Here is a 22006-nt window from a genome sequence, read left to right as displayed (position 1 = left end):
AAACTTCTATGCGGAAATTACTATGTCTCGTGGTGTATTCTCTTAAAAGAGCCTTATTTGGTGATAATTGCTCTGATCTAAAAGGGATTGTATGTTTGACAGTGAGAAATTCTTTGGTTTTAAACAAGTGATAAATGAGAAGTGAAAGAAAGGAAATTCTGATATTTTACATGAGTATCTCAGATTAGCCTAAAAGGGAGGTATTTTGGGCTATTTCTGCCTGGATGCATCTTCTATCCAACATGTTTTGGAGAAATTCACTTCCTGTGCATCATTCTTGATCTATATAACCTGATGTCCAGGTAGAACAGAAATACCATCAAAGCTATTTTCTCCATCGCACTTACAGATCTCCATTCTATTCAGTAAAAGGGACAAAAGACATCGACAACATAAAATAAGGTGGTCAGAATCAGAGTTGGTACCAACTGAACATCTGCACAACAGAAAGCTCTAAAACCCATAATCTTTTTCACATTCTTTCCTGTGCTTGCGAACTCTTATCTGGACACAGATTCAGCCTTGCTTCAGTAGCTGTAATTCCTACTGAAATCAGCTTAATTAGGCAAAAAGTGAATTTGGCCCAAAAAGAAAATTAAGGGATACTTTCTGCACGCACTAAAATAATTTAACTTGCTATATAAAAAATAAAGTTGGGATTTTAGTAAATTGTCTACTTCAGACATTTTGTTCAGGTTTTAAATAAATTTTCACTGTATTTTCTTTTAATTTAGCCAAATAGCTTCTAATGATATCTTAAAAATGACTAAGCTATTTGATTTCGGTGGCAAAAGTTGCTAAGGTGAATGGCAATTTCTTTTATGTCTTTTAACATAATAATATTCCAGTCTTATTGGGGGGTTTTCTCAGTGTAAAAGTCATGCTACTACTTCATCCCATACATCCACACCAATACATACTTCATATTTTATCCTGAATGCAGTTACGGATTTGCAGTAAAATCCAGATTTTCAGAATAATGGCTCTAATCCTTAATAATGGAAAAGAAACTGAGTATTTAATAAATCTTTTTTGTCTCATTAGCCTTTGGAATTAAATCCATGTGCGCAAAATGGAGGAATTAAACACACTGAGTAAAGAATGTTTAAATTGCTCAGCTTTCAGCCCTTGTGATTTAATGACTTCATTAATGCTTAAATTATCACAGCAGTTTCCATTGTTCAAGCTTGGAATATATAAAACCAAGGAAAATAAGTCTTTTGATAAAATCTCGTTAAAGAAGAAAAAAATAAATTCTGTGTATTTTAATATTTCCTTCTAAAAATTGAGTTATATGGTCATTCTAATGACTGTCATCGATGCAGGAACCTACTGATGAGCAGAGCCATCATGAGATGTAGTAACTTCATGTTCTGGTCAAGGTGATGATACAGGGAAAATGGTCTGTAATGGTCTCTGTTTCTCTCTGTGTTGAAGCAACCCTAAAGTCTTAACCATATCCTAACTGGGGAAAACAGACTCCAAGCACTTCAGAGTACCTTTGTTATCCATGTAAAATCTTGGATGACTTTAAAAGCACAGCGAAAAATAGTGAAATCCAGTAGTCAGTTTTGGGAAAATCTTGATGACATTACTCATTGCATGGAAAATACATGGTTTTAGGGAGATCTAGGCTTATTTTCTAATATTTGTTGTGGTGTTTGTATACTGTATTTGGGAAGAATCTTCAGGATCTGCCTTTCTTTTGACGCATGGAAATTTAAGACAATTTTGCACCACATTAATTCTGTCAGTGCAATAAATGTTATTATTACAGTTTATTAAATGTTATTACAGTTCATTAAGTTACCTAATTTGTGAGTGGGGAATCACTAATCTGTAAACCATGTTTTAGTATGTTTTAACCGGTTACTTCGCTAGAGCACATTATATTCACCCCCAAGCATCTGTTACCTCCTGAAATCATTCACTGCTGCTGCCTGCCCCTCCACCCTGTCAAGGTCAAGCTTGAAAATCCATCTCAGAGACTGACTGACAACTCAGTTAATAACAAGATGGAGAAGTTGTGGGGGGAAGATTCTCCACTTTCTGTACCAGATCATCTAATTTAATTCTTAAAACACTTTAATGAACTTGCAAAACCAATTAACTCTCAAGGGCTTGCAGAGCTAAAGAGACGGTAGTTAAAATTCCTTAAACAACCCTTGCTTTGTTTTGGCTGAGAATCTCCAAGAAATGCAAATTCTAGGTGCATCTGGATGCACAATGAGCAGCTAGTTGGCTAGTCTGGCTGCATACCTAATGCTGACACCCTTTACTGCAGGTCAAGACCAGGTGACCTGGAGCCTTCTGAAGCACTAGGACCAGAGGGAGGCCAGAGCATGGCCTGTGTACAGAGGACATCTACACATTTCCAAGGAAGGTAATAAACTTTAGCTATGTATTTGAGTCTTTACAGACTCAGTTTTAGGAACAAAAGCTGGCTCAGCTCTACTGCAGGGGGATTAGAATACCAGCTGTGTGGTTCAGCTCCCAGCAAACTGTTCTTGAGAGAGGAAAAAAACAGGGCCTATGATGTTGCACTTTCTCTTCTTCTTTTCTATTTTTACTTGCAGGAGGGAAGTTAGGCAATTGTTTGCAAGGTTCAGTGCAGTAATAGCACTTCTGCTCAATCTTTAAGTAGCGAAATAAAACAGGGAAGTGATCTAACTGGTTGTTGGCAAAACCATTACTAAAGGTTTGTATCTAGTCAGTGTCCAAACTCTGTAGATGTGGAAATGCCACAGAGGTTATAGATAGAGATGGGTGGTATTTCAGTGAAGAGAAAGTCACCAAGAGATATTACTTGTTCCTTTCTTATAGTTGCATGCAAAGAGAACAAACGTGAGACTAAACTTTATTAAACAAGAGAGTATCAGATTGGGTGGAATGGTTGTTAGACGACACTTGTGCCAACAAGGCTCACTGCCTGGCACTGCAGAAAGTCACCTCTGCACAGGGATCCAGATAGACTTCAACTCTCAAGGCACAGCTGTGAACACCAGGTTGGAAGAGACCTCAAGGATCATCTGGTACAACCTTTATTGGCAAAGCATGACCTAGATGAAATGCCCTAGCATCCTGTACGGCTGAATCTTAAAAGTGTCCAATGCTGGGGAATCCACCACTTCCCTGGAAAGACTATTCCAATGGATGGTCGTTCTCACTGTGAAAACGTTTCCTCTTATGTCCAGTTGGAATCTCCCCAGGATTAACTTGTACCCATTACTCCTCATCTTTTCCACATGACTCCTTGAAAAAGGGAGTCTCCATCCTCTTTGTAGCCAGCACTTAAATACTGGACCATGGTGATAAGGTCTCCTCTGAGCCTTCTTTTCTCAAGACTGAACCTACCCAGTTCTCAGCTTTTCCTCATATGGCAGGCTTCCCAGTCCTTTGGTCATCTTTGTGGCCCTTCTCTGGACTCCTTTCAGCCTGTCTACATCTTTTTTGTACAGCGGGGACCAAAACTGAACACAGTATTCCAGGCATGGACTGACAAACACTGAGTAGAGTGAGATAATGACTTCTTTATCTCTGATGGTGATGCCCTTGTTCCCCAGCATCCTGTTGGCTTTCTTTGCTGCAGCTGCACACATTAACTCCTTGCTTGCTGTCCACCAGGACCCCCACGTTCCTTTCTACAGAGATGAGTCCCAGCCAAGTAGGCTGCAGCCTGTGCTTCACTTCTGGATTGTGTTTACCCAGGTGCAAAATCCCACATTTGACCTTGCTGAACTTCAGAAGATTCTTGTCAGCTCACTCTTCCAGCCTATCCAGGTCAACCTGCAGGTTGGCTCTCCCTTCCCAAGTGCACACTTCCCCACTCACTTTGGTACCATTGGCAAACTTCATCAGATTACAATTTGATCTCATCATCCAGATCACTTATGAAGATACTGAACAGTGTTTGGTTCGACATCAACCCTTGGGGGACCCACCAGTGACAGGTTGCCCTTGGGGTGCTGCTTGTCACCATTTCCCCCACCACCACACAGATCACTTGTCAAAACTGTGATGTGTCAGCTTCTCTAGGAGGAGGCTGTGAGAAACTGTATCAAAAGCTTTGGACAAATCCAGGCAATGTCCACCACTTGCTCCAGACATCTAGAGTCTCCTGCCTCTTCCAGCGCAGCCCTGCCCCCAGCCAAGCACAGGAAAAACGCAGAGGTGTGTGGAGACACCAGGCCGCTGTCCTGCTCCCGGGGGTTAGATCAGATATTGGATATTACGTAGTTTGAGATGAGATCTTAGGCAGAAGCTCTTCCCTTAAGGCCCTGGCACAGGTTGCCCAGGAAGAGGAAGCTGTGGCTGCTCCATCCCTGTGAGTGTTCAAGGCCAGGTTGGACATGACTTGGAGCAACCCGCTCTAGTGGAAGGTGTCCCTGCCTGTGGCAGGCGGCTGGAACTGGATGAGCTTTAAGGCCCCATCCAGCCCAAACCATTCAATGATTCTCTGTTGGTTCTACCGCCACAAGTTTGAAAGTATTACAAGAGAAATGAGGAAAACTCATACCATCCACAGAACAGTGAACACCGGCATCTCGAGCAAGTTTAAACTCCGCTTTCGCGCCGCGGCTCTCCCTACAGCCCCGTCCCGGCCCGCCCCGTCCCGGCCGCCACCGCGGCCTCGGCCTCTTCCTCCCAGTCACCATCACGCGAGGGGCGGTCTCACCCGAGAGGGGCCGGGCTGCGGGGAGCGCGGGGCTGTCGCTGCTGTTGGGACCTGACCCAGCCCTGCGCCCGGGCCGGGCCGGCCAGGGCCGCACCAGACGCCTTCCTGCTCCGTCCGCGGCGCAGGTAGGAGGCGGGTCTGGCCGCGCCTCGCGGAGCGGGCACCAGAACAGGGGCGGCGGGTGCCCCCAGCGGTGCCCGTAGGGCGGAGTAGGGGGGAGCCGGGCCGGCCCTGGCGCCTCGGTGGGAGTGGTGCGGCCAGCACCTTTAGCGGCACCCGGGGTGGGGGTCACGGGGAGCAGCCCGACCCTGCGTTGCCGCGGTTGGCTGTGCCTCTTCTCACTCCGCGTAGCGGTGTGGGGCCGTTCTTGACTGGGCTGCGGGCCCGGGTCCGCGGCAGGGCGCATAGAATGGGGCTTTCTCACGAGCGCAGCGTAGAGGCCCTGGCGCAGAGCTCCTGCTCGCTTCGCGGTCCTCCGGGCCCCTTGCTCGGCAACGGCTGAGGAGGCAGTGCGGGTAAGCGGACGGTGGTGGAGCTGTCCGGGCAGGGCCAGGAGGGACTCGGGGCGCTGGTGTTGGTACCTGCCCGCGGAAGGAAGCCCGTGGAATTGTCATGCAGGGCCTGCAGTGGGGCTGCTGAAGGGCGCTTGCCGTGCCAGCCGCTAGTAACGGCGCACCTGTATGGGTGCACAACCGTTCATAGCTCTCTTCAGTTGCAGGTTATAATCACGAACAGTGGCCATGCCGTTCTTAGTACCCTGAGGCAAGTGCTAAACGTGAATATGCTATTACTGCCCTGTCTGATGGTAACAGACTAGTGCCCAGCTTTGTATGGGTAGCTTTGTATTTCTCTGTAATAAATCGTGCTGTTAGTGAAGGGTAAAGAGAGGCTGAAGGTTCTGTTTAAATGGAGATTGTAGTATGTATGTTATGGATTGACTGCATTAAAGTGTTACTCTGTGGGGTAAGATGCTTGCTAAGCTGCTTTGGTTTATCGGCAAGTGTGTTTTGCCAGTTTTGTTTCTACATATTAAGGTATTTGGGGAATGTCTCTGAACAGTTGGGGTGCTGTTTTGAGTGGTCTACGAATGCATAGGAAAACAGTCTTGGGTCTTAACTTCTTTATGTGTAAGTTACGCATTCTGGTTTACATAGGGAATTTAGCTGGCCTAAGTGTGAGTCTGTATGTACCTGTTTCAAAGAAAGTAGCCAATTATGTGCATTGGTAGATGTTTCTTATGAACATGATTCTGTCCTTCCTTGTTAGTGTGCTCACTAGAGTGGGGCAGTAAGAGACTGCACATACGTAGAATCATAGAATAGTTAGGGCTGGAAAGGACCTTAAGATCATCCAGTTCCAACCCCCCTGCCATGAGCAGGGACACCCCACACTAAACCATGTCACCCAAGGCCTCATCCAACCTGGCCTTGCATAGCTGCATGTGGAAATGAATTGATGGCAGAAGCCTGCAGTTGCGCAGACTTCAGTGGGAGTGATGGAGGAGAGTCTGTGGTGGGGAAGAGCATTCAATGCTTGTGCCAGTCGTTGGCCGACTTCTGACAGAGCTTGTCCTGAATACAGTAAAAGTCCTTGGAGCATTTCCAAAAGGGGTGTAGTGAGGACTGCAGACTTGATGCTTTGGTTTGCCACAGGGAGTAGAAGTGAGTAGCACTGATTCTTCTTCCTGTCTCCCAGTCTATTCTGCTTCCTTTTTCCCAGTCGTGTCCCTTACTGAAAGCTGCTCCTCCCACCACCCTGCTGCTGTTGGTGTATTTTGAACCGTATTCTGTCTGATGTGGTGTGCTTGCACTCTTCTTCAAGGGAAAAAAATAAGGCTTGTTAGAATAATGGAGACAGAAGAGGGTGATGCTCACAGTGGCTTCTAAACAAAGGCAGTGGCAGCACAATTACTGAAATTAAGTTACTGCGTAACAGCACTGACTTTGTAGTATGGCTTTCTTCATAATGTGTTCATTTTAGACCAGCCTTATGCTGTTGGCTTTGCCACGAGGCATGCGTAATCACATGCAAATGCAGTATGTTATGGTAAAGTCAGATGAACTGAATATTCCAGAACAAAGTTTTCTGTTCGCACGAGTTGTAAGTTTAATTCAGTTTTACTGTACCTGCATGTGCTGTTTGGCTTTTATTAACTTTTATTCTGTAGTTATGTTACACTTAAACACTTGTGTTAGTATTTAAGTATGGGAAGGAGCATTTGAGAAAGCAGCAGAGAGCACAACTTTAATGCCATTATATGCATAACTTTTGTAAGTTTGACCATTAGCAATGTGGATGGTGTTAGTGAATGAGACGCCTTTCCTTCAAACACCCGAATACCTGCTGCAGATTGCATTAAGACAAAGAACTAGTCATTTAAAGTGCTTCAGTTAAAAAAGAAACCCAAAAACTTAAGTTGCATTGATTATTTTTCCTGATATCTTGGAGTAGGTCTTTTTTTTAACCACTCTCTTTTAATAGCTGTCCTTAGTCAAAGGCTGAATATAATATTGTTACTGTTCAGGTTAATAGTTTCAAAATAGTACCTGCAGAGCTGTATTTTCAGACATGGCAATATAGCATGCTACCAAGCGTGCATTTATTGACTGACAAAAACGAAATGGGGGAACCTTATTCCCATTATTATTTTGGTTTTTAAAGACGAATATCTGTATTTGTTCAGTGAAATCTGTAATACTTGAAAAGCTGGGGTTTTTTTCCTATTATTTTGAAAAGGCAGTTTAGTTTTTGTCGTCAAGTCAGGGTTGTGGTATATTTTTTGGTTTTGTTTTTTTTTTCTTGGTGGGCTAATCTGAAACTGGAAAGAACTTTGGAAATGAAACTTAGGGTTTGATTGGTGAGAAGAAGAAATTAAAAAATACAGAGAAATAAAAACAAGTAATAAAACATTCTTTTATTAACTAACTAAAGAATAAAAAATTACTTGTTTTGCAGTATGCATCAGCTGCTTTACCTGTGTCTCTCTGTTTCATCTTCTGATGAGTAACAATAGTAAAAAGCTATGTTTATGCTGGCTAGCAGCATCAGCTTACTAATGGAGCTGCGGGGAAGGGTTCATCTGTGATTCCACCCAGCAAGGAAGTCACATTGTTTATTTAAAGGACTGAGTATTTCAGAAAAGATACTCTCTGTAAAACACTTCCATCTACTATTGCTTGGCAAAGAGGTGTTAACTGGCCTTCCCTCCCACCATTTTCTTCTACTTTTCCTGCTCTCATGCAAAATTCATTAGTCTGGACAGACTCTTGGAATTCCATCTGTCTCTTTCCTGCGATAATTGTATGCTCTGTCATGCTGATCTGGTCTGGCCTACTCGCTGAAGTTGCCAGTTAAAATTCCTCAATAATTCTCTTGTGATCTTTTTCATTTTTAAAAAGTAGTTTCCTGGATTGTAATTGTTTTCTGTTTAAAGCTGGATTAATAACAAAAATTAACAGCCTGGTTAAATAGCTCTTGCTTCTTGTGGTAAGAACATGCTTCTTGCGGGAGGAACATGCTACTAGTAATTTATTTGATCTTCTTTCTTTTGTTTGGTATAGATGTGGTATATATCTTTCAGTATACTGATTTGCTGTGGGGCTCAATACTTCACCTTGTCAACTTCAAGGTTGTCAAGAGCCGCCCTCCACAATTCTGTGGTTATCATTTTTACTGGTTGGTTGGTGGACTGTTGTTTTGCATCACAACCTGAAATTACTGCACTGGCTTTGTTAATTCAGTAATATCCATTCATCTGTGTTCTTAAGGCCTGGAGGTTCATAACATCTGCTTTATGCATAATTGCATTTTCTTGCATGTAATTTTGAGAAAAAATCTGTGCTAAACTTTAACTCCATCTGAATATTGTCTCATGTAATGCAACAATTTAATATTACCTCCATTCTCTTTAGCTTCGAGTTGAAGAACATGTGCAGTTTACTGATACTGAGCTTGTTCTGTGATTATTTTTATTTAACACCCCCTCCCGCCACCACCTTCCCATCTCTACAAGCATGGTGGCAGTCTGTAAAACATAGCACAACTACTACAGGGAGCATTTGAGAGTATTGTGAAGCAGCAGTAGTCTTCAGTCCCTTCAGCTGAAAGTAAGGAGCATGTCTAAAAACAATCATCTGGCTCTGGCAGGACATGCAGCAGTATCACCAATGTGCAGTGGGAGAACCTAACAGACACCTCAGAGCCTGTGGCCTGGCTGCCTCAGCTCTAGAAAAAGAAATGTAGCGCCTTCGTGGATACTCTTACAGAGCTGAATTTTGGCTTGATTTTTCCCTTTCAGCTAAATATTCAACTTGTTTTAGTTGCAGACTGGAAATAACTTTTTCCAGAAAACTTTGCTGTAGCAGTACATGATTCCATCAGCATATTTCAGTGATAGAGAAACAAGATGTGAATTTTTCTTTTCAAACTGCAAGGGGAAAGTTGCACATGTTATTCTTTCTTTTCACAAACAGAGATAATCAAAATAATTTAAAATTGTGTACCTTCTTCACGTGTGCTGGGTGACTTTACTTAGTCCTGATGTTTGATTGACAAGCATTGTATCTTTTAAGTGCATTCTATATATTAATTTGTCAGCACAAAGAAGGGAAAGTGTCGGAACTGGCTTGATATTTCTGTCTAGTATGTTTTACTCTTTTACAGAGTTGTCATTGAGTCTGTTGCCGTCTTTCCATTCTGCTATCTGCTCATTGCAATTAGGAGCATTTTATCAGTGAGGCAGGTCTCCAAATTGTACTTTCATTCAAATGGTACTACCTGTAGGCTTGGCATCTAGAAAAATAATATGAATCTGTTCTTAAATCAAATCAGTACTTGGATTAAGAGAAATTCTAAGAAAATTGCATCTTTTCAAATGAGTTTATACTCTGGTTGAGAAGTAACAATGGGAACACCAGTGTACAGAGAACCAGTAGCTGAAAGCAACTTACTGTGGTTTCAAAATAATGCAGACTTTCTACAGAGTGCAGGAATGTCACAGGAAACCCCTTTTCATTTTTCTTTGCCTTCTTTAAATATTGGATAATTAAAGTTGGTACTTTTTTTAGTCAAATTTCTCAGAAAAATAGTAAATAATACATTTAACAGTAAAGATAACAAATTATCAGAAAAAAAAAATGAAGCAAAAGAGTAATTCTCATATGAAGACAGGCTGAGAAAGTTGGGGCTGTTCAGCCTGGAGAAGAGAAGCTGCATGGAGACCTCATAGCAGCGTTCCAGTATCTGAAGCAGGCCTACAGGGATACCAGAGAAGCAGGCCTACAGGAGTACCGGAGAGGGGCTCTGTGTCAGGGACTGTAGTGACAGGACAAGGGGTAATGGGTTCAAACTAAACCAGGATATTTAGGTTAGCTATAAGAAGGAAATTCTTTTTACTGCATGAATGGTGAGACACTGGAATAGATTGCCCAAAGAAGTTGTGAATGGTCCATCCCTGGCAGTGTTCAAGGCCAGGTTGGATGAGGCTTGGAGTAACCTGGTCTAGTAGAAGGTTACTTCAGTCCCTTCATGGGGACTGGCAGAGTGGCCAGTCTGTGGCAGGGAGGATTGGAACTAGATGATCTGAAGATTCTTTCCAACCCAAACCATTCTGTGATTCTGTGTCATCGGGTGTAGTAAGAGTACATGGTGGGAATGATTTACAGTGTGTGTATTAGCACGGTGTGATGTTAGACATTAGTGTGTTGTACGTGTCTCTTTTATTTTGTTGCATGCTAATCTTTGAGTGGTATCTGACATCGTGAAAGATTTGGTAATCAGAAAGCCTTTGTATTCACAAAATGTGGAGGCTTTGATGTTTTTACTCTCAAAGAATTATCCAAGCATCTTAATATACTCCTTGAGGTAAAACAATGATAAATAATAATTAAACTAGTATTTCTGTTCATTATTCCTCTTCTCTGTGTTTTAGACCATTTTCTCTTTTAGCTGGATTGTGTCAGATTGATTTATATGCAGAGCCTGCTTTATAATACAAAGAGAATCAATAACATCTTGTAAAATCCTGTTGAAGTGAATTGTATTCTGGAAGCAATTCTGGTGTGTATTGGTGAAGTGGGTCCTCTTGGTAACATGTTATTTTCCATAGTTTTTAAATATGTGAAGCAGCAGCAAAGGAAAGGATACGCCATCTTTTTCCTCTTCTCCTTGATTCGGTAAATCTTTAATTATAAATTGACCTGAATTGGCATCACTCTACTGTCATTCTCCTTGAGAAGACAAGGCAGCTCTGTTCTGAAGAAATAATCTTTTAACACTAAAGAAACAGTTCTTTAGTTTAATAATTGCTGAGAATTATTGATGAGCTTACACAGGTACGCAGCAGTGAACATAATAATAGTCATCTAATGCCTTATAGCCACAGAAATGGCCTAAAAATGCCTAAATGGTCAAAAGTTTTAAATGTGTGTTTGTTGGTAATGGTATCTCCACTCAAAGTTACTGTGAATCTCTCAAATTATTTTCTCTTCTAGAAGTCTTCTAGATAATATTTCTCTGTCTTTTTTTTTTTTTTTTCTTTTTATCAGGTAAGGAGACAGAGCATGTTGAAGCCATATGACAGCTTGAGTAGCTCACATTAAAAGTTTTGGTAAAGAACAGCTGAACACAGATTTGCTGTGTTCTGGAGCTCTGCCTGTGGAGCTGACCAGCCATTGCTGTCACTAGCTAGCAGTGTCGTCCCCTTGAGCTTCTGTATATGACACTAGTTTCTGATGCTACTGTTGCTGTAGAGTATCAGTCAGATTCTTGTTTTAGGGTTGTTCTTTGCACTGGAGCACAAAAGTGAAAGATTACAGTTTCAGGATGAAGAACTAGGCTGGAGCTTGCCGACTTGGGGGCTTTTCTGCTCTGATTTTCCTTTGTGCTGTTTTTGGTCAGTTCAGCAGTGAATTCCTGCCTCCTTCCCCCTTGCTTGTAGTTAATCTTCAAAGTTGATTGCATTTTTGTTACTAGGGCACATACACACTTCAAACAAAAGTAAATTAATTTTAAAAGCTGTTTTCTGAGAAGAGCCCTGTGTTCTGAGAAGAGTCTTTGTATTGCTTCCAAGTTCTCAAGGTTTTTTTTAAACTTGCATGAAGATGCATGAAGACGTCTCTTCCTCCTTCCCTTTACTTGCTGTGGCAGGTGGTTGTTGGTTTTGTGTTTTGTGTCCCTGCCCATGGCAGGGGGTTGCAACTAGATTAGCTTCAATGTCTCTTGCAACACAGATCGTTCTATGACGACCCTGCTCTATCTGTGATGATCCTGCTCCATGACTCTTCTGTGATGTAGCTGTGTCACTGAAATGGTGTAGATGATGCTGAAAACAAGAAAAGGAAAATAATTAAGCCTTGTCTGTGTTCTGGCATCCACTGGTATATACTTGCTGTGATAGTGACCTGACCTTTCCCATTTAGAGATGGTAATGATTTGTGGCAGACAGTTGTATCTGTAAAGGCACAAGACAATGTATTTGGAATAGTTGTGAGAAAGTACAAAGCTGTGAGGTCCTGGCAAAATAGTCTGTTTCCAAAAGAAATAGAAAACCATAGGATTCAGAAGGCTGGTTATTCTTAAGATGTTTATAAGAATATTAACGCTTTATTCATTAAACACCACCAGTATACTGTTTCCTGTGTTAGAAATACATGAGGATAAAATAGTGTGCGTGCTTTTAGTTGATTGTGAATAAAAAAATAGAATGAGGGAAAGGGGAATTTGCTGATGACCTATATGGGCAGCTGTTGAACAGCCAGGATGCCATTCTTGGAATCTAAAGCAAGCTGTCTTCACATCTGTAAGAGGTAAGCATCAGGTCTGGTCTGTGGTTGTCCTTGACTGAGGTAGTAGCTTTTAGACACTTTTATTGAAAGCTCTGTTTACTGAAACTATTGTCAATAGCAAAAATACACAGTTGAATACACAGAGAAATTGCTGTGGATGTGTTAATGGATGTAGATGGCTTCAGAAGTGAGAGGAATCAAGTGGAGTGGGAAGAAGCTTCTTTTTTTGGGTACAGTACTACTCAAGAACAATTTTAATGTTTGGGAATATCAGGAACATATTTATGGTTTCTTTTATTAAAGAAACACCTAAGATAAAAGGCTGTTGTCAATTTTGCTATCAACCTGTAGAACATAAAGCAAGGCTGGATAGAGAAGTATCAGTCATAACTTCTGGGTGATACAAAATCTTATTTCTGCAGTCCTCTCTCAAGTCCTTTTGTTGCTTAAAAGCTCTGTTTCTGATCAAGATCTGTTTTATTTTTAGGAGGATAGCATTGTGTTTAAAATGGAAGTTGACATAAATGGAGAGTCCAGAACTACCATATCCACCCTTCCTGTGCCTCTTGCAGAAGTGAGTCCTGTGGGCAGGATGGAAGCAGAGAAGCCCCGCTGTTCCAGTACCCCCTGCTCACCAATGAGACGGACAGTTGCAGGGTATCAAATCCTGCACATGGATTCTAACTACCTGGTTGGCTTCACAACTGGAGAGGAGCTGCTAAAATTAGCCCAGAAGTGTACAGGAAGTGAAGAGAATAAAGGGGAATCTGGGCCAAACTTGCACTCCAAACAGCTCGATTCAGGACTTACACGTTCCTCCCGTTTGTACAAAACTAGAAGTAGGTACTATCAGCCATATGAGATCCCAGCAGTAAATGGAAGGAGGAGGAGAAGGATGCCGAGCTCAGGGGATAAATGCACTAAGGCTTTACCATATGAACCTTACAAGGCACTTCATGGTCCCCTGCCTCTTTGCCTTTTAAAAGGTAAAAGAGCTCATTCGAAATCCCTGGACTACCTCAATTTAGACAAAATGAGCATTAAGGAACCTGCTGACACGGAAGTGCTACAATACCAGCTCCAACACCTCAACCTCAGAGGGGACTGTATGTTTGCAAGAAATAGCACATGAGCTATCATCAACTCGAATTTAGAACCAATTTCTAATTATTTCTGTTGCTGCAAAAATCCACTGTTGTACTGTGTACATGACTGTCCACATTGTATGTGGTTGTATCAGCTAAATGTTATCAGCAAGTAATTTATTTGAATAGAATCTTGGAAATGCAATGTGTTAAAAAAATGCGGAGGGATAAATCTTTCGTAAGCAAGCAGCTTCTGATGCAAATTTGACTTCAACTGGTGGATATTTCTTTGAACACCTTTTAACAAAAAAAACCAACAACACCTTTTGATTGTGGGGTTTGGGATAGGTTTTTTTTTGTACAGTTAGAGCTGGTATTTCCAGTAATTTAACACTGAAAAAATGGTGATGTCTGCTTGGCTGTTGCTAATTTTGGCTTGATGTTAGAAACTGCTCTTGGAAAAGTGCTTAAGTTTAGGAGGTTTTTTTGGTTTGACTTTCTATTTCTGTATTCTACAGTAAAACATATGTCTTTATTTTTTCTTTTCACATCATGGAGAGGAAAGTGAGCTTGGTTAAATAAGATCACTTCTTTTTAAACAGTTGAGTTCAAACATTTTCAGACTGCACTTACAATGGTGATGAGGGTGAGATTAACTCAGAGCAAACCTCTGCTACTTGAATCCTATTAAATGATTTTTTTTTTTTTTTTTTTTTTGTTTGTTTGTTTGTTTGTTTGTTTCTGTGTGGAAGTAGTTGCTTTGCCTCCTCTGTTCTATATAAAACTTGTTCAGGATAAGTATTTGAGTCATTAAAAAAAAATCTTTCGGGGAGTAAAGATTCTTTTTTTGTAAGTGGGATTTGTTTTTCACATTGTCATGGCACAAAAAATGATTCACTGCAGATTCCAGTAAATAAACTGGAATGTCTGCTTTGGTATGTCAGTAATGGTTTTGATTTTTAAACTGTGATTTCAGTATAACATAGTGACAGGAGGTGTCAAACAACTTCATCATTTCTTTGGAAGTGCAGTTGATTTGAAGCACTGAACACTAGAGATCTGGAAAGCCAATTTTGATTTACTTTTTGGGTTTTTTGATGGAGTGCAGGTCCAGCATTGGAGAGGTAATCCTGAATTATTTATCTGAGTCGATTGAATACACTGGCTTACTTATGTTACTTAAGAATTTTTTATCCAGTCATGATGTAAAACTCAGTTTGGCAGCTGTATTCATAGATGTATTTAAAACATCTTAGTAACTTTAAAAAGGAGCAATAGTTTTTAGAGGGGTTTTTAATTTTAGGTGCAATCTCTTACTTGAATCAGTGTGCAGCTTTTGGCTGGTGACCTCTCAGAAGTAGTTTAAAAATAAGATCACATTGTTGGAAACATAAACTATTTGATCAGTTTTTTCTGGTAGAATTATATTTGTTTGTTTATCGTTCCGAATGAATAGAAAGCACTGCTTAGTGCATGCACTGTGGAGTTCTCATTCTGTCACTCCACAGCTGGTAAATGAAGGCAGCCCAGTAGTCTGCATTTTGCTAGTTTGGTTATGTTTTTTTTTTAGGTTTATTAGAATCATTGCAACAAACTGATGTGTATTTTTAAAAGCTAACTACGCAAGTGTAAACTTAATGTATTGAACAATGATTTTGAAAGTAAAATCTTCTTATATAGTCTTTAGTTTGAAAAACAGATTATGGTCAGATGCCAAAGAGATGGGGATTTTCTTTAAGGAACAAACTCCAGTGTTTAATGAAATACCCTATGAAACTGCATTTCTGGCTGAAAAATAAAAAGGGTGGTATAAATACGTGTTGTTGTGGAATCTTTTGCTGTGTAGGAGAAAAAGGACATTTGAAAAATAAAACTGTAGACCAGGCATCATTTAAAAATAAAGTGGAGATCTTGGGTGTCTGTGAAATAGATGCTTAGGTTTGTTATTTTGTTTCAGGAAATGGGGCACGCAGTTACTAATATTTTGCGCATGTTTCTATAGTCATCCTGTGTCATAATTGAATAGCTACACCAGTAGAAAGATTGATAACTAGCAAAGTTCAAACATAAAATGTGTTGGTACTCCATCTGTTTGGTGATTTGCTCATGAGGGTGCTTACACATGGTAATATTGTTTGCCTGACTCATACACACTTGCAGCTCTCCTAGCATATGGGAAATGCTACCTATGCTATACTATTTATAACAGACTAAGCAAAGAATTGTTAATTGATAACATAACTTGATTTTTACTCTCTCAGTGGTTCCAAAGAACCTGAAACAAATTGTACAACATAATCAAATTTTGATTTTGTGGATGGTTGGGGGGTGGTCTCTCTGGAGTCAGTTATTAGTGTTAAACTTCATCTTAAAGAGGAATGTGTACTAAAAATAAACAATAGGAAGAAAGGATCTCCAGGGAGAATATAAGCATTAAAAAAAAAAAAATAAATTGTGAAGAACACTAATTTTATGGTGGAGGTACATTGCAGAAATATAAGTTGTTAAGCTGTTATAGGAAGAACGCAGATCTAAAATTGAAAAGGCAGATTTATTACAATGCTAATAACATTAAAGATGCCTTCCTTTCCTCCTCTGTAATGTAGGATCATTCTTAATGATTATACTCTCTCAGAAGATGCCCTTGGTTGCTGTGTTTGGCTACTTCTGGATGGCAGTAGTCAAGATTCAGTGCTACTGCTCCGGTGGGCTATGTGCTAAACCTGATCTTGGTTCATTTGTGTGGGATGTGGGATGCCTCAAGAGAGGAAATGTTACCTTAATGTTTCAATACCCAGTCTGTCTTACATCCTCCTTAACTTAGGCTTAGGTTTAGTAGTTTAGTGGTAGAGGACGACATCAAGGCAAACCTACAGAGCAACTATCTAGGCCTCATTAGAATAGATAAGGAAAGAAGACTCAGCCTGTGGGGAAAAATCTGGAATTGATTGACTTCCACTCAAAAGGGAAGGTAAGGATATTAACTGACCACATTCTGTCCAATTTTAGGAGACTATTCTCTGCATGTGCTTGATCTTAGCTATTGAAGAGTTGGTCAGGAGTGAAAAGGGGGAGAGGACAGAAAAGAAGGGCATTCCACAGTGCTTTTATTTCTGTGGAGAGTGGGCAGAAGGAATTCAGAACATATCAGGGAAAAGGCTGGCGAAATAATTGGAAAACTCCAGCGGGGCAGTGCTGCAAGAGTAGGAAGGGTGAAATACTGTATGGTTTCAGTGTCAAAACAAGAAAAGTCATGGAAGGAGATGGTGTGCTGTCTCAAATCTTTCTAGAAAGCAGTTGTCCATATTTCTGAATGATTAGGGAGGGTGATGGGACATTTTAGCAGTATGTGTTATCAGAGCTGGACTGCAGTGAAGATAGAAAGGAGGAGCCTGAGGCTGGGTATGTACACTTTCATAATGCAAACCTAGATGAAATTTAAGTTTAGAAGAGTGTTTGGAGGAAATAAAATTCTGTGGTGTTTCCGTGATGTTATGGAGCTCTACACAGTGACAATAGGTAAATGGGGCAATTTCATAGTTCTTTGACAAAGCAAAGTTTTAGGAGGCTGCCTGAGCAAGAAGAAAACACTTGTCTGTGATGTTCCTTTAATACTATTTTCAGTAAAAAAAAAAAAAAAAAAAAAAAAGAAAAAGCTTCAAGCTTCTTTATTTTTTCTGTTATAAATACCAACTATGATGTCTTGATGTCTGGTGGGATTATTGCCCCATTTGTTTTTGCCATTTTGCTAGACTCTTGCCCGCTGAAGCTCCTGATGACCTGTTCTTTCTGTGAAGGTGAAGGAAACAGAAGTGCTAAAACATACAAGAACTTTGAGAACAGCATCAACAGCATGGACCCTGTGAAAAATGGAGCAAGCCATGATTTGCTGTAGTACTTTACATTAACCTACTTTTCAGAAACTCAAAAAATGTCAAAGAAAAGCATTAGGTGTTGGGATGCTTTTAGAAGTCTATTTTGGGCCAGAAATACTGTAGTGTAGTTCACAATGTGACTTATGGTCTGGAATTGGATAACGCTGCAAAGGATGAGTGCACTGGAATATTGGATGGCAGAACACCAACATTTTAAGATGGATGAATGGGATACAGTGGGCAGAAGAACGCATTAAACGTAAGATTTATTTTGTTTCTGCCTTAGCTCAATGATTTCAACTTTTTATTTTAATTGGGGCAAACATTTTCCAATTGTTATGAAGGGAAATTGAGAGATACCCAGAATAGCTACAGCTCCAAGCAACTGACTCTGTGCAAGATATCTACCTATCCGTCTACATTAATGTTTTCTGTAGAATTTAATAATCTTTAATTTTTATTAGTGCTTCAATGTGCAACTGATATTTCAGAATTACTTTTGGTGAAGAGATAAGTGGGGAAAAAAGTATCAGAGTAAGAAGTGCTGGTGGGGATTATCAGCTAAAATAGTAGGAAAACTTTCATGTAAACAGTGGGAGTCCTATTCATTTAATAGATTTGAAGTAGAACTACAAACAGCAAAACAATCATTCATCACTCCAGAAAGCAGAGGTGGGACAAGATGATTTCTAAAGACTCTTCCAGTCTGTAAATTCTGTGAGGTGCAGACATGTTTCAGATGTAATCAGGTGTTTCACGAAACTTAACATTTCAGAGGTATTTCTAGAAGGCTGGACTACTTGCTTCTTACAGAATCAGAATCACTTAGGCTGGGAAAGACCTTTAATATCAAGTATAACCAGCACTGCCAAGTCCACCACTAAACCATGTCCCCAGCACCAGTTCTACATGTGTGTTTGTTTTTTTTTAAGGATGTGATACTCCCAAAGACTTGATGATCTTAAAGGTCTTTTCCAGCTTAAATAATTCTATGATCTGTATGTCTTTTAAATACCACTAGGGATAGTGACTCTACCACATCCCTGGGCAGCCTGTTCCAGTGCTTGGTAAATCTTTCCATGTCCCTAATATCCAGTCTAAATCTCCCCTGGCACAACTTGAGGCTGTTTCTTCTTATCCTGTCGCTTGTTACTTGGGAGAAGAGACTGACCCCCACCTCACTCCAATCTCCTTTCAGGCAGTTGTAGAAAGCAACAAGATCCCCCAGAGCCTTCTCTTCTACAGACTGAACACCTCCCGGTCCTTCAGCTGTTCCGCATCAGACTTGTGCTCCAGGCTGTTCACCAGCTCCGTTGCCCCCCTCTGGACCCACCCCAGCACCTCAATGTCTCTCTTGTAGTGAGTGGCCTAGAACTGAACACAGGATTCGAGGCACAGCCTCACCAGTGCCCAGTACAGGGAGATCACTGCCATGGCCGTGATGGCTGCAGTATTGCTGATACAGGCCAGGATGCCATTGGCCTTCTTGGCCACCTGGGGCACAAGCTGGCTCATATTTAGCAGCCATCAATCAGCACCCCCAGCTCCTTTTCTGCCAAGCAGCTTTCCTGCCGCTCTTCCCCAAGCTTGGAGCATTGCAGGGGGTTGTTGTGCCCGAAGTGCAGGACCCGGCCCTTTGCCTTGTTGAACTTCATACCACTGGCTTCAGCCCATCGATCTGATCCGTCCAGATTCTTCTGCAGAGCCTTCCTACCCTCAAGCAGATCAACGCTCACTCCCAGACAACTTGGTGTCATCTGCAGATTTACTGAGTGTGCACTTGATCCGCTCATTCAGGTCATTGATACAGATATTAAACAGCTCCAATTCTGAGCCCTGGGGAACACCACTTGTGACTGGCCACCAGCTGGGTTTTATTCCATTCACCAGAACTCTCTGGGCCTGGCCATCCATACAGGTTTTTATCCAGAGAACAGTAAAGCTATCGAAGATGTGAGCAGCCAGTTTCTCCAACATCCACACTCTTTTCCTCATCCAAGAAGCGGGTCACTTTGCCATAGCATGAGATCATGTTAGTTAATCAGGACCTGCCTTTCATAAACCCGTGATTACTGGGCCTGATCACCTGGTAGTCCTGTATGTGCCATGCGTTTGCTTTCAAGATCATCTGCTCCATAATCTTCCCTTACAGTGAGAAGAGAGCGATAGCCCTGTAGTTCCACCATCCTCCTTCTGGCCGTTCTTATAGATGAACATCACATTTGCTAACACTCAGTCAACGAGGATCTCCCTGGTTAGGACAGACATTCTCCTTAGCCCTCCTTTTGTTGTTAATGTATTTACAGAAACACTTTTTATTGTCTTTTATGGCAGTAGCCAAATTAATTCTAGTTGGGATTTGGGCCTTCTAATTTTCTCCCTGAATAACTTCGCAACATTCTTGTAGTCCTCTTGGAATAGCTTGCCCCTTCTTCCAAAGTCATAAACTCACATTTTATCCTGAGTTCCAGCCAAAGCTCTCTGTTCAACAAGGCCAGTCTTTTCTCTTGCTGGCTCATCTCTCAAAACATAGGGATGGGCTGCTCGATGCTTTTAAGTTTTCCTTCTTATGAAATCAGTTAGACCAGTTGCCACATGCTTACATCCCAAGGTGTTCTGATGGTATCTGCTTCAGCAGCCATAGGGGGATAAATATCTGGCTGTGAAGGGAAAGGAACATAAATGAGGAATTTTCATGGTGAATTATAGGATTTGTAATAACTGCTCAGAGGTATGAGTTTTAGGATGCTTTATCTTGGAATGCAACTTTGCAGAATGAATATTCAGAATTGTAATGGAATGAAAAAAAACCCTAAGGCCTGAATTTATTCTTTCTTAAACTAATGTTACAAATCTAACCGAGTCTGCATTTTTCTCAGTAGGCTTCCAGAGAAGGCCCAAGTCTTGCAGGCAGTACTGTTGATGGTGAAATTAACAGCTGTTCCCATTGGCACTAGTTACACCCTTGAATGATGACATTGGCGCCTAAGTGACACTAGCAAATCATAACAAAAATTTCACTGAGGACCCCCTGCTGTATTTTTCAGGGTTATGCATGTTGTACTGGATTACGTGGCTAAGTTCGAAAATGTCTGAGGAAAACCAGACATTATCAATGCAAACTATTATTAAAATGCTGGTCTCATTTTTACAATACTTGGATGTTTATATCTACCTTCCAGTTTTAGAAGACCAGAGGTGCACTTGATATGACCCTTTTTCTGTCTTCTTAGCTCTAGACTTTGAAAAACTTAAAGAGAAAAAAGCGTTATTCTTACACACTCTTGAAATACAATATATGCTTTATATCACCAACGGCAGAGTAATCCAAGATGTTGATCAATATTGAAACCACTGTTGCAGTGGCCTCAAAAAGATTGATGATTTTTTTTTTTTTAATGCATATAAATGATGGCATGCTCCTTATTTGTTTGATTTAGCCTTCAATTCAATGGGATAATAGCCACTGGTTTTAATAACAGAGGAGCTGGACTTCAGAAAACCAAAGCTGTAACACTCTATTTTGATGTCAAACCTTCAATCAGGCATCTGCTTCCCCATCTCCACTTACGTGGAGTTTTCACTGATTAATTTAGCGGAACTAAAGAAATCAAGAGAATTTTGGAATGAAGAGATTGTCTCAAGCGGGCAGTTTTCAAGAGGAAAAGTCTTACTTGGCAAATGTGTTTGGAAAACATTCTCAGTTGAGATTTGCCTGTCTCAAGGGAACTAATTTTGAAGGGGCTGGTGGCTTTTTATTATTATTTGACAATGAGCCATGAGAAGATGACAAAGCCCTTAGTCTGACAGCAGTTAATACTAATTTATAAACATTCTGCCAGGAAAAAAAAAAAGCAGTAATTGTGTATGTGATTAACCAGAGGAGAGATGGCAACGACTCCAGGTAGTAATTGAAACCACAGGACATACCCAAGGTATCTTTCAAAGACAACTGAGGAAAAGAAACCAAAAGGAGTAGCTACCTGTAATAATTCTACTTGCAAAAATGAGAAGTTTTCTTCTATTTTTGACCTGAGAAGCTTGTATTTAATCCTTGTCTGGGGTGAAAGGGTAGTACTTCTGACTGATCAATTGATAAAAGCTTAAATTTCCTGCAGAAGGAAGGTCAGCAATGCTGTTCACTTGGGCAATTTCAACACAGCCGGTCATCCTTCCAGTTAAAGCGCCCATTGAGACTGTTTTCTTTGTTCAGAAGATTAAATATGTCCTTAATCATCCAGATAAGGTGGTATCACCAGGATGCTATAAGACGTCTGAAAGATTAAATGCTCACTATCAAATGCAAACTTGGTCCTGAAATTGCAAAACTAAAAAGTTGCCTTGTATAATTCTGTGATCATCTCTAATTAACATGAACCATCACTAAATGCTGTAGCTGAAAAAAAAGAAATCTTTTTGGGGATGTTTGTAATGACATGATAACAATTTATGAGAAAAAGGTCATTGTTAATGTCAGGTTCAATTTGGAGGTTATGATGGAAAATGACAAATGAAGCTCCTTAGTCGGTACCTTTTCTCTCATGTCAGATCTAACCTTTCAATTTATTTTCAACATCCTGAAGTTTT

At 40.7% G+C, this 22006-nt stretch overlaps 1 protein-coding gene across 3 annotated transcripts; it reads left to right on the top strand.

The window, feature by feature from the left end:
- The first annotated feature begins 4563 nt into the window (after positions 1-4563).
- Positions 4564-15446, top strand: MACIR (macrophage immunometabolism regulator). Of its 3 annotated transcripts, none has more exons than XM_080637151.1 (2): positions 4564-4800; positions 12947-15446. In XM_080637151.1, the coding sequence occupies exon 2, from the start codon at positions 12968-12970 to the stop codon at positions 13589-13591; it is 624 nt and encodes a 207-aa protein (XP_080493277.1). In that variant the 5' UTR covers positions 4564-4800; positions 12947-12967; the 3' UTR covers positions 13592-15446. The 3 variants fall into 3 exon arrangements, with proteins under 3 accessions (XP_080493277.1, XP_080493276.1, XP_080493275.1); XM_080637150.1 differs by lacking the exon at positions 4564-4800 and adding an exon at positions 9622-12480 and having other exon boundaries at positions 13032-15446; XM_080637149.1 differs by lacking the exon at positions 4564-4800 and adding an exon at positions 9622-12480.
- The last annotated feature ends 6560 nt before the right edge of the window (positions 15447-22006 follow it).

Source organism: Psittacula echo, assembly GCF_963264785.1.
Source record: "Psittacula echo genome assembly, chromosome: Z".
NCBI classification, from domain to species: Eukaryota; Metazoa; Chordata; class Aves; order Psittaciformes; family Psittacidae; genus Psittacula; species Psittacula echo.
Note: the sequence above shows the minus strand (reverse complement) of the source record. Positions and strands in the feature narration are given on the sequence as shown.